The sequence below is a fragment of the Lissotriton helveticus genome, chromosome 3_1 (assembly GCF_964261635.1).
Source record: "Lissotriton helveticus chromosome 3_1, aLisHel1.1, whole genome shotgun sequence".
NCBI lineage: Eukaryota > Metazoa > Chordata > Amphibia > Caudata > Salamandridae > Lissotriton > Lissotriton helveticus.
Genome location: NC_136061.1, coordinates 106,171,427 through 106,184,410, shown reverse-complemented (window position 1 = coordinate 106,184,410; position 12,984 = coordinate 106,171,427). Strand labels below are relative to the sequence as shown.

The 12,984-nt window shown below is 42.8% G+C and overlaps 1 protein-coding gene across 1 annotated transcript in view; it reads right to left on the bottom strand.

Annotated features, from left to right (window-relative positions):
• Nucleotides 1-7,686: 7,686 nt before the first annotated feature.
• The window catches only part of WSCD1 (WSC domain containing 1), a 296,810-nt gene continuing 291,512 nt past the window's right edge, over nt 7,687-12,984 (bottom strand). Inside the window, exons 8-9 of the mRNA XM_078683536.1 lie at nt 10,446-10,646; nt 7,687-8,403 (exon numbers count right to left, since the gene is read on the bottom strand). Coding sequence (XP_078539662.1) covers nt 8,054-8,403; nt 10,446-10,646 — 551 coding nt within the window. The 3' untranslated portion in view covers nt 7,687-8,053. The remainder of the gene's footprint in view (nt 8,404-10,445; nt 10,647-12,984) is intronic.

Below are 12,984 nucleotides of genomic sequence, written 5' to 3'. Positions count from 1 at the left end.
TTTGAGTAATCGCTTCACCGACAACTTATCTTGGCATTTTTCGTCATAGGTGCGTATCCACACTACAGTGGCGGACTTGACCAGTTCTGTGAGTTCTTAAATAAATGAAAACTGGATTATAGCAGGGACCCAGAAAGGTAAAAAATATCTTAGAGTATATGTTGTAACCTAGAATGGTATGTTCCTGAACCCTCTCTCTATCTCCCCAACTTCTTTTCCTCCCTATTGTCAAGCTCCATGTTCTATTGGAACCTTCTTATGAAGCTCACTGTAGAATGTTGGTGAAGAGCCACCTGAACGCTCATGTACCTAGAGGACTAAACTAAATGTATGTAAGGATATGAGAAATAAAGTCACACACATGATCAATGATGAAGAATTACAAAAGAAAGAAATTGTTGTTCAGACTGACAGTGGCATGGAAGATCCTATAATGGCCTATCCCACGTGTAATATATTCTTGGATTGGATCCCTTTCACTGTATTTGTAAGCTCCTACTCTCCTTACACTTTGATTAATGTAACTACATTTAAGGAAAATTCTCAGACCAAAGTATACACAATACTGCCACCCAATGTAAACCCTTCAGGAGGATCCAACAAAGAACCCACACATCTACCAGGGATGTTGCTTATACAAATAGTTTTTAAGGGATGATCCACCCTGGGGAAGGTATACTTAACTGAACAAAGTTCTAACCTCCTGGGGTGGAAACACCAAAGGGATCTGGGGATCAAATTAGCTCTCAATGCAGTAGAATACGTGTATTTAGTGAATAGGCCCATTGTAGGCATGAACGTTTATGAAAGAATTCCTGAAAGATTCACAGAATAGTTAGGATTGCTCAATGGTTTTATCCACAAAGTCAAGCTAAGGGTTCTTGCCAAGCCAGGGATACCCACAACATGTTCCATAAAAATTTAAAGCGCAGAATTGCTGGCCCCCATTTTCATTGCATCTAAGGAGGGAGGGAGAGTATCCGCCTATGCATTGATCTCTGAGTTCTCAACGCTAAAATTTGGGTTGATAGGCGTCCCCTCCTTTACATCAATGAAATGTTGAGTGTTATTCAAGGAGATAAGTATTTAAGCATGATAGATCTTTTGTCAGCATAACACCAGGCTTCCCTCCATCCTGACTCTTAGGCCTTGACCTGTTACATAACTCCCTTTGGAGTTACCAATTTCGGAGGATGCCATTTGGCCTTGCTTTTGCAGCACCGGTTTTCCAATGTGTAATGCAACACATATTGCAGGGAATCAGTATAGTTCTCTGTTTCCAGGATGACATTTTGTTGTATGGAGACTCTAAGGAGGAACATAGTATAGTGCTTGGTGAAGTTCTGGGTAAATTAAGTGAAGCAGGGTTTACCATACAGATGGGGAAGTGCAAGATAGGAGTAAGTGATATATCTGGGACACACCATTTTCACGGAGGGCATTTAACCCACAAGTAGTTTAGTGGACTCCGTCAGATTGACCGCAGCACCCATCAACAAAGAAGAATGGAAGTACTTCCTAAGCCTTGTAGAGTGTATCTCCACATATATCCAAACCTTTGCTGATCATGTGCACTTGTTAAGAGCTTTACTTAAGAAGGGGGTTCCATTTGAGTGCCAAATTGATTCCAATGAGGGCAAAGAAGCAGTCTCTAGTGCACCTCAGTTGGGTATGTTTCATTCTATGGAAAAAGCAACTCTTACTGCTGATGCTAGTATGAAAGGTTTTGGAGTGTTTTTGTCCAAAGTAATAGAATGGAAGGAAAGAGTGATCGCATTCACGACCAGAACCATAAGAAATTCAGATTATAACTATACCACCATAGAGACCAGAGGTACTCGCATGTTATTGGGCCATAAATCATTTTAAGTTCTATTTATAGTGTATACCATTTATCATGAGGACAGACCATAAGCCCCTTTTACCTATGTTCTCATCCAAATGTATTGATAAGGCCACTCCCCACAAATCAAAATGGATGTTAAGATTACAAGGGTACAATTTCAATATGGTGTATCAGGAATCAGATTGCTGATTGTCTCTCTAGACTTCTCATAGCATGCAAGTACTCTCAAGTTGTACCACCACAGGAGGCTATACTGTCCATTGAGATTCCTGCCATTAATAAGGTAGAGTGGGAGCAGTGTGAAAAACATGATTTTCTCTTGGCTGCCATTAAAGAACAAAATTGCCAAGGGTTAGCCTAAGAGGTTTAATGACTTACCAGAAATCCTCCAACCTTATTGGAATGTGAGAGACGAGGTATCTGTAATCGGAGGCAGGGTTTTAAGATCCAACAAAATTGTTCTTCCCAAAAAAATATACAGAAACGCATCATTGTGATAGCCCATGCAGGCCATCCTGGAAGGAGCATGACTAAAAGTAATATTAGGAATGACTACATGTACTCCATGGTAGAAGAAAAGGTGAAGGATTGCTTTGCTTGCAGCTCTAATGACAAGACCAAAGTCACATGCAAAGCTCCCCTTCTCCCTGTGGAAGTATAACTTGGTTCAAGTGACACAGTGAGTCGGGGACCCATGTCTGGGCATACCCGGCACAATCAGGGTGTCAAATGCAAAAACAAACTAGGTGATGGTTGGAATACTTAAAATATTCTTAGCCACTGACAATTGCTTGGCCCACAACCCAATCCATCATTTTTCCTCCACCTCAGTAGAGTGGAATAGCGCAGAGTGGAGAAGAACAGTGTGGAGTTGTTTTGGGTGTAGTGGCATTCTGTAGAGTGAAGTGGTGTACAGTGGAATAGAGTGGAGTGGCATAGAGATGAGTGACGTAGAGTGGAATTACATAGAGTGTAGTGGAGTACAGTGGAATAGAATAGAGTGGAGTGGTGTGGCATGGAGTGTCGTAGAGTACTGTTTAAAGAGAAGTGGGGTCATATTTATGACCCGGTTTGTATTGCATTTGCACCATGCAATGTGGTACATGCTCGACACAAAACTTAAGTGAGAGTTTTGAAACCCACAAGGCCACTTTGCATGGCCCTCAGGGGCTCTATCTGGAGTAAAGCAACATAGCGCAAATCGCTGCATTGCCTTACTCTGCCCTGGGAAGGTGTTCCATGACAGTTACGTGGATGTTCCCACGCAACTCCTATGGATTCTGAAGCATCCATAGGATGCTATGTGCTATGATTGGCTTCCTTGCTAATCATAGCACGGAGTCTGCCCTGTTATCAGTTAAAAGTTAACAGTTACAGAACATCTAAGGGACTCCCTGGATATGGGCGCAACCTCTATCTTGGTTTTGCTGGATTTGAGTGCGGCCTTTGACATGGTCTCCCACAAGATACTACTTGAGAGACTATGGGAGATCGGAGTCAGGGAAACGGCCCTGGACTGGTTCGCGTCTTTTCTATCTGACCGCTCCTTCCAGGTGCACGCCCTCCGTACTCATCCAGCAAGCTCCCTCTTGAATGCGGAGTGCCTCAGGGGTCTGCGCTCAGTCCCACATTGTTCAACGTGTACGTCCGCCCCCTGGCCTTGTTGGCTCGGGAACGTAAGATCTCATTAACATCTTATGCGGACGACACACAACTTATTTTCAACTTCTCTAACAACAATGTGGAGGACCAAATTAAATTTCAGGAAGACATTCTGGCGATCTCAAGGTGACTTTCTAACAACTGCCTTCAACTTAATGCCTCCAAAACAGAGGCACTCCTGATTGGCAATGGCACGCAGACTTGGGAAGAGCACTGGTGGCCTCAGGCGCTGGGACCTGCTCCTATACCCAAGGAGTCAGTAAAATATCTGGGGGTGTTATTGGACAATACACTCAACCTGGAGTCTCATGCTCAAAAAGTGGCAGGCACCTGCTTTGGGCGTCTTCGCTCTCTTAAACCCATTTTGGGTTTCTTTGAGCCTGCTACTCATCAGATTATAGTCCAGGCATTAGTTATATCTCACCTGGACTACTGCAATGCTCTCATGCTAGGATCCAACATGACTGCAATAAATAGGTTCCAAAGAGCATAGAACGCTGCCGCTGCGTTCTATTTGCTCTACCCAAAACCTGTCACACGTCCCCCCTTCTCCGTCAACTACACTGGCTTCCCATACAACAGCGCATCCATTTCAAAACCCTTTGTCTCACCCACAAAATCCTGTATAAGGTGGGCCCCCAAACTCTGCAGGGACTGTGCTCTTTCTATACTCCCACGCGCGCACTCCGCTCAGCGGACCTCTCACTTGCCTGCACTGTCAGAATTCGGAGGAGCAGAGCCGGTGGCCGCTCCTTCAGGTATTTGGCCCCTAAGCTCTGGAATTCTATCCCCTTTAAAGCTCGGGCCACTTCAAACCACTTGCAATTTCGAAAACTTATAAAAACTTGGTTGTTTGCATCCATCTAGCACCTCCTTACCATACTAGGACCTGGCATGTCTGCAAGCGCTGGGACGCCCCGTTGCTGGGGTAGCCATGCGCTATACAAAATCACTTAACATAACATAACATAACATTACCAGATTTAAACGTTGGAAAGGACCAAACCTTGGAATGAGCCAAAAAGATGCACCTTCCCAGTAGAGGCGTAATGAGGAGAAAAAAAACCTGCATGCAATAGAGACACCCTTGCACCATGGTGCAAGGGTGCCTGCGTTGGTGCTAGGCTACCAAAAGGGTGTCAGTGCAGAAGAAAAGGCAGGAATGCACCACATTGAATTAAATACAGTGCATTCCTTCCCTTTCCCCGTCATGCGGTGCAGCAAGGTGACTTGCTGTGCTGTACTGTGTGAAAAGTTTGTAAACCTTCCCGTAGTGTGAAAATGGCTGAACGGATGTAGAAGAAATATGTCAGAAATATAGATTAAGGTGTGTAAAGGGTCCTTTTCGGTAGTAGATCTAAATTGAGTAGCTTCAAAGTTATACAGCATGGTTCACAAAGATAAATTTACACTTTTGGATAAGTTAGCGATTGTTTGCTATTCACAAATGTATTTTAAAACTCGTATCTTTAAGACTGCAGAGTCTTTGCACATAAAAAGATAGACCGTCCTATCTTTTTATGTGCAGAGAATCTGCTGCCGTAAAGATACTACCATAAAAATGACCTTGTGAATAGCAAACAAGTGTACACTTACACAAAGGTTTACTACTGTGAATGATGAGGCCCATAAGGCACAAAACATTAGTGATATATTGGCACACAGTATACAACATTAGTTTAGCATTACATTGTGGTACATGCCGATAAGAAAACAGTATATGATTGGCTAATGACTGCCATTACAAAAGTAAAAGACGCAGGGCCTCATTTACATGGCCATTGGACCACCGGTTTGTCACTTTGTTTGATGCACACACTTCACTTTTTTTGATGCACCAGCAGCGCAGTGTGCCCGTTGATATTTACAAAGCCACAGAAAGTCACCCTGCATGCCTTTTCATGACTTTGTAAATATGGGACCCTTACCTGCATTACTCTGCATGAAGGGGACATTCCATGGGTGTTGCTGTGGGTGTTCCCAAGCAACATCCATGGAACCGGACACATTCCCAGATTTACAAAGTATTGCATGAAGAATCCTGGCACAACGAGGAACAATATTTTTATTTCTCCTAGTTTTTGCCTCCTTCAATGTATGGCCATGTAAATGAGTCTGGATGGACGACTCACTCAACTTTCGAGCCCACACCAAAAAAGTTGCCGGCACCTGTATTGGCCTACTGAGAAGCCTCAGCCACATACTAGGCTTCTTTGACGCAAAGACCCGCCAACTCATCATCCAAGCCACCATCCTCTCGCGTCTAGACTATGCCAATGTGCTCCTTCTTGGTGCCAACAAATGTGAGTTAGCACGACTCCAACGCGTGCAGAACTCTGCGGCTAGAACTCTGGTCGGCCTCCCCCGCAGATGCTCAGCCAGAACGACCATCAGAAAACTGCACTGGCTCCCTGTAGACTCCAGAATCAAGTTCAAGACCCTCATCATGACCTTCAAAATCCTCAAACTCAACACCCCCCCTCTGCTTCAACCCCTTCTTACTCCCTACGCGCCGTCACGGAACCTAAGGTCGTCCAACCAAAACCTTCTATGCGTCCCACGCATAAAACTCTGTCGCATGGGCGGCCGCTCCTTTAGGTTCCTGGGAGCCAAGATGTGGAATGAACTACCACATCACATTCGCTCGATAGACAACTTATCAGCTTTCCGGAAAGCAGTGAAAACTTTTCTATTCCCTTGCCTGTAATCCTTCCTCTATCCATGGACTCTCCACGCTTAGGATCTGATCCGGGTTCCAGCGCCGGGACGCCTCATTGCCGGGGCAGCTGTAGCGCTTTACCAAAACAATAAGATAAGATAAGATAAGATAAGATGCTCCATTCTGCAGCATGCATAGAAAGAGGAAAATGCCATCAATGATTGTCTTTGTGCAGGAAGGTGCCCCTTCCTGCATCTGCATAAAAACAATCATTCCTGCAACGCAGGCACCCTTGCAACATGATACAAGGGGGGCTGTGCTAGTGCATGGCACCAGTTGTGCGCCAGCACAGGGGAAAGGACACAGATGCATGGTACTGTTGATATGGCGCATCCCTGTCCTTTTAAAATGACGCAGCTTGGCGCAGCAAAACTGCTTGCAGTGCAGCACTGCATAATATTTTTGTAAATGAGGCCCCCCCATGTTTTATTTGTAAAAATATATATATATATATATCATTGTCATTGATTTTTGTGTTTTTCAATTTTAAGGCTAGCACACACACATTGACATATTGTTAGAAGGCAGCCTTTAGGAGGCTCACCAACCTTTTATTTCCAGTACATAAGTGTGTACTGATTGGTATACTTAATTGTCACTTTCATATGCGTAAATGTATTATTCGTATTTAACTGTGCATACATTAATGTACTTTCCTTTGTAAAAGTGAATGCGCTGACTGGGTAATGATTTATCGAGTAATTTAATCTGAATTTCTGAGTTCTGAGATTCAAACAAACATCACTTCGTTGAGGGTACCTTGTGTTGGGGTGGGCTTGGTTTACCAATTTAGCAGAACAATAGCATAGGGATCCCTTAACACAAGTGGCAAATATGAATTTAGAAAGTTAGAACCCAGAATGTCCTTTGCCCCCTCGAGCCCCAAATCAGTTTTTTCAAAAGCTTCAAATTAATTTGGAAAACTCATCCACAATGAATTCCTCAGCCAGCTCACCAATCGAATAAAGCTTGGACATTGAAAGTGCAAGAACAGTGTCAGTGTCAGACCCGTATACTCTAGAAACTAAGCATGACTCTCACGAGGCAAAAGGGTGCTGCTGCTCTAAGTCACTTGGCATTGTTGCTGAGTCTGCTGAATGCTAAGGACAGGTTTAATGAACATGCCCTATAACATGGGCGAGTCCAACCCAGGGCCTGGACCGACCAACCCACTGAGGCAGGTTACTCTATGGATGACAAAACGTGACTTCTTGTATATTGTGTGCTTTGGAGTTAGGATGCAGAGCGTGGTGAGATATTCAGCAGTCTTTAGAAGAGACAAAGCCCTCACGAGATTCCAATGCATCCCAGTTACACAATCTAACTTGCTTCAGAGACAAGATATGCTCCTACTTTTGATAAGTTACACCATTTTCATCATAATAATTCAAATTGTTAAAAATCATGCCAGGTCTGTGTACCAAACAATGCCCACTAAAAAAGAAAATGTTTGCACAACTCAGAAAAGCAAGATTCTTTAATAAAAACACAACAGATGTCAACTCTAGTACTGCCAAAAATTGAGCTACTCGTGACAGGTATTGCTAGGAGACTGGAAAGTCGAAAAAGGGAGATTCTTCCAAAAGTACGCGCATCCCGCTGCTGTACTCACAGCAGGTCGGTGAGGAGGATCTACATTCCCAGGCACTAATAGCTTGTACTGTTGTTCCAAGGCAGCTTCTATCCTTTGCTGACCTTTTCATGAGATCAGCGAGTGCTGAAAAGACCACGCTGAGAGTCGGCGTGCGATCATCTGATGGTCCACCCCGCTGCCTCCCGCTCCGAATGCTAGAAAAGAAAGTCTTTGGAACATAAATCCATAAACATCATCTCAGTGCATATTCCTTAGGGAGGCCAGTTAAGTTTCTAAGTTTCAAGGCTTCATCTACTGTGCGTATGTGTCTGTCAATGAGATCCTTCATTTCCTGCGTAAAGGGGTCCAGGTCGGGACCAGCTCCCGACCGCTTGAAGTTGCCATCTTTGTTGTTTTCCACGCACAGCAAGCGGTCATGATCCGCTTCCAGGTGGAGGAACTCCACCATTTCTTTCAGTTTATGGATTAGGTCCTTCTTGAGCTCTTCGTAGTGCACCACCAGGAGGTTCTTGCTGTGATTCAACCAGTCGAGCGTGTGGGAAGCCCACCAGGATGCATAACTGTTGACAAAATCCGGCCACTCTGTGAAAGGGAAAGCAAACAACACCTTAATCAGAAGGATGTTATGATAATTTGTTTGATAGGCAAATATTGGGCAAATAAGGGAAGCTAGCTATTCACAAAATGAACATCCCAACAATAACTAGAAGTGAGTGATGAAGGCAAGCATGATTGAGAAACAATATTCATCTGATATTAGCACTTCTGTCATTACAAGTACATAAAAGATCAGTTCTAAAATATTTTAATAATTAAAATGTCTTTAATTTGATATAATGATCATCACAGATGAAATTAAATAATTTAACTCGGTGGGTTAGTGTTGACTTTTTTTACTTGGCATTTGATAAAATGAGTATCATTGCTTTTGGTGATATTAACAATTTATAGCACAAATGTTTAACTTTTGAAAGTTATGACCATATAAAAAAATCAGTTCTTTCCTAATATCATACTAATATGAATGGCTCAGAGGAAGTGAGGGTTACTTCACATCTTTAAAATATTCACATTTATTACAGGAATGTGTTTTCTGTAGCGGCAAATAATTTGTATAGCACATTTGTCATGCTTAAATCTTGACTAAAGGCGATGTGGTTCAAAGTGGTATAGCAACACCAGCTCAAACGAATATTGCATTTGAAAGTACAAGAAGAAATATTAACTAATATGTCTATTACAAGGAAATGGTCTCTCCATGTATTAGGTTCTTCCTCTTCAGCATAAACATAATCTCTGGGACTAATTAAACAATGATGAGAAGTGTAAGAAAATAGGTACTGACGTATTTAGCGCATTAGTTGCTTGCTTTTTGGACTACCTGATTTTTAGACCTCTGTTGTGACTGTGAGTGAGTCTCCCTAACTGAGTCTCGCTCACTGTAAACTCTGTTAGAAATTAGCTGCATTCCAAAACAAGTTCCCCCACTGCACATCTAAGGTAAGGGCGTATGGACTGAGTGAGTGGGACTACTGTCTACTTCAGCCCAGTATCTGCGCCCTTGTAGCCTGTAGCAGAATGGACTTGTCATCGATTGGTGATGAACTGTGCAGGACTGATAATGTGAGAAGGCATTCATAGCAAGTCTATGGGGCTTCCCATAAAAGGATGCATGCGGAAATCTGCACCAATGCACAGTTTTGCCATACTTAGGTCAAGTGACTAGTTGTGTGCACCAATCGTATGGAAAACAGGAATTATGAGTGAAGATGTACTGTTAATATTATACTATCTGCACTCTAAATTTACTATAATTCTCTAACTTGGAGCCTTATTAGATTCTGGCTTTTCTTTAATCTGGATGTGTTAATTACTTTTTGCACTGCACCAGGCGCTGGGAAGACTGATCCAAAGGAAAACAAAGGACCGGAACTCCAAAGTCAAACTCAGGAGTGGCGTCTCTTTGACGCTTTGGTGGGAATGGGCCAGCCAGCTGAGGCAGGCAAGAGCATGTGTCAGATTCTCAGAGGTGTCATTCAACAGAACAATTCAAGTTGGCATGCTAGAATATTCCAAAATGCTGTGCAATAAGGCTAAGACAAGGGTGGTGTGATGATGTGCCATCCTTGCATTGGGAAGAGGGGCCTACCGTCTGGAACCTTCAACCTCCCTTTAAAAACCTCTGCACAGGGAGAAGAAGAGAGAGTGAAAATGGATTTCACAGGGCCATGAAGATGATAGAATCCCTGTGTGGGATACCAAGGACTTTGACTAGATAGGACTCTGTGGATTAATCTCTCCAGCACTGGCCCATTATGCACCCTCAGTGACAGTAGAGGTACAGAGCTGCAGGAACTCTCTGAACATCTGTTCTCTCACTATCCTTCTTTCCACTCTCTCTTCTCCATTTACGGACGCTTTCTCTGTTCTTCCCCTACTCTCCATCTGTTACTTTCTCCCTTGAACCCTGCGCCTACCTCAATTAACCTTGAGGAGATGTGCAAAGGGACAGAGAAAGCAGAAGCGGCCCTAGGTTTGCAAAACTCACCTCCTAAGGCTCCAGCCGACCAGGGAAATGCCTGGTGGAGTAAAAGACCAGTACAGCCCTGCCTGGTATTTCTTACCTTTGCTCTTCCAGTTCTTCTCGGTCGCATATCCCAGATGGCCAGCGCACTTCCGGTTGAACTCGGCCATCAGCGCTTTGTAAGGGTTTCTGATCAGCAAGATCGCGGAGTCAAACATTTCAATCTCCCTCTTGCCACTCTCATGAGTCTTCACACAGATTGTTCTCCCACTTCTCCAGTGATCCTTCTCGCCTTTAAAACCTGTAACAAATGCATGAGCGTCAGGCTTAGCAAGAGCCACATATTCGTGTAGGTATAGGTTACATAGTGTGACACATGAAGTACAAATTGTGAGGGAGCAAGATGGTTGTTTTCTTGTTCTTCAGAAGAATGCTACAGGTTACAAAAAGTGGAATCCTCGACACCATGAAAGTGCAGATGATTGCAATTTAACGGGCCATCTTTGAATATGTTATTTTTCTTGTGTAAATAAGTAATTCAAAGTAGCCAATCCGTGTTATTTTTCAGAAGAGACTCATTAGAGAAAATGACATGGGAAAGCTCCATTAAACGGAAGCGGGTGTCACAAGGGTTTCAGAATTAGTAGAGGTGTCCCAAATATGAAAAAATGAGAAATGCCCCAAAGGTCCAGTGAAACACTAAGGGCCATATGTATCAAGGAACCATTTTGCGATTCTGTAATAGCGATTTTTAAGAAATCGCAATTTCAGAATCGCAAAATAGTATGTATCAAGTAAAATGCCATTTTTTAGCGATTTCTTGATATTCCTTAATTGCGAATTCGCAAATTGCGAATTCGCAATTAAGGAATACTTTCCCATTCATTTCTATGGGCCTCCTGGCCCATAGGAAGAAATAGGAATTTATTCACAATTTGCGATTCACAATCTGCTAATTGCAAATTGAGAATAATTTCAAGGGTGCAGGGGTGTCCAAAGGACACCCTGTTGCACCCCTTAAATAAGTATGGGTGCACATGTGGTGCACATACATGCCCTAAATGTGCGTCACATGGCACTTTGAAAAATGCTGAAATGTGCATTTTTCAAGGAAATCGCAACTTACCACCAACTAGAAGTTGGTGGTAATTTGCGATTCCTTAAGGGCATTTTGGAATTTTTTTTTGCTTAATACATTGCATTTAAGGAATCGCAAAATTTGCGATTCCTTAAATGCAATCGCAAAATAAGGAATGGCACATTTTGCGATTCCTTATTTTGCACCCAAATTCTTTCATACATACCATTTTGAAAAAATGAGTTTGCAAACGCTGAAATTCTGCGAATTTCGGTGTTTGCTAACCCATTTGACCTTGATACATATTGCCCTAAGTGCTAAATTAACTATTTTCCACGCAATATGGTGCAGCTCAGCAACTAAAGATGCTGCCCTGCTTTGCATTAAAGGGAGAGAGCAGGTTAGCAACATATGTACTGAGGCTTGCTGCTGTCGGCCCTTGCACTAGCACACTTTCTTGTAACCAACAGCCTGATTCATCATTCTCCCGTTTTGCGAGCCCCTAATAGCGATTCATAACGAATCGCTATTAAGGACTTGCAAAACGGGATTCATGTAGGAATTGCAATAAATATTGCGATTCCTACATGTTCCTACAGGCCCATAGGAATGCATGGGGAGTTATTCCTTATTTGCGACTAGCAATTAGCTAATCGCAATAAGGATGCGATTTCAAGGGTGCAGGGGGTCCAAAGGACACCCTGTAGCACCCCTGAAATGTAATCTACATTGGTGTTGCGCACACACATGTCCAAAAAATGCATTTTTCTAAGTTTTTGCTATTTACCGAGAGGTCTGACCTCTTGGTAAATAGCGGCCCAAAATTGCAATTTCGCAATTTTAAAATGCTTCATGAATTGCATTTAAGGAATGTCAAATAGAGATTCCTTAAATTCAATTCATCGCAAATGTGCGAATTCTTAAATAGCGAATTTTGCATTTGGGATGATGAATTCCAAATGCAAAAATTGCACTCGCAAAAGGCAAGATTCTGAGAATCTTGCCCTTTGCGAGTGCAATTTAGCTTGATGAATCAGGCGGCTAGTGCCATGCGTGCAAATTTGCACCATGATGCAATAGTGTGTGCATGATGTCTAACTTTTTTTGTACAAGAGGCGCACTCTTTCAGTATAAAATACTATGCTAAGACAAACTTTAAAACGCTTCCCACTCCGCATGGGTGCTGTAAAGTATGCAAAGTTTGAAAAGTTTGGATAAAAGAAAATATTTTTCCAACAGTACATCTGTACACCTGCCTCAAGAAGGCATACATGTTGGCACAACAACACCCTACAAATGTTAGTAGATAGGACTTTGCATCAACAACCATAGCTGGCTGCGTGGGCACACCCAAGTACTGCCCATGGGATGCCCGCTTGATGCAAAGTAGTGAAAAATAGCCCAATGTGCCATTTAGTTGTACTTAAGCTACTTTCCAGTGCAAAGAAGTTATCCTGGAAAGTAAATCCCAAATCCACACTTTGCTCTGGTTTGCGTGGCTCTCAAAGTGTTGATAAAATTGACCCTTAGTCTTAATCTCTTCTTTAACCCATGAAATAAT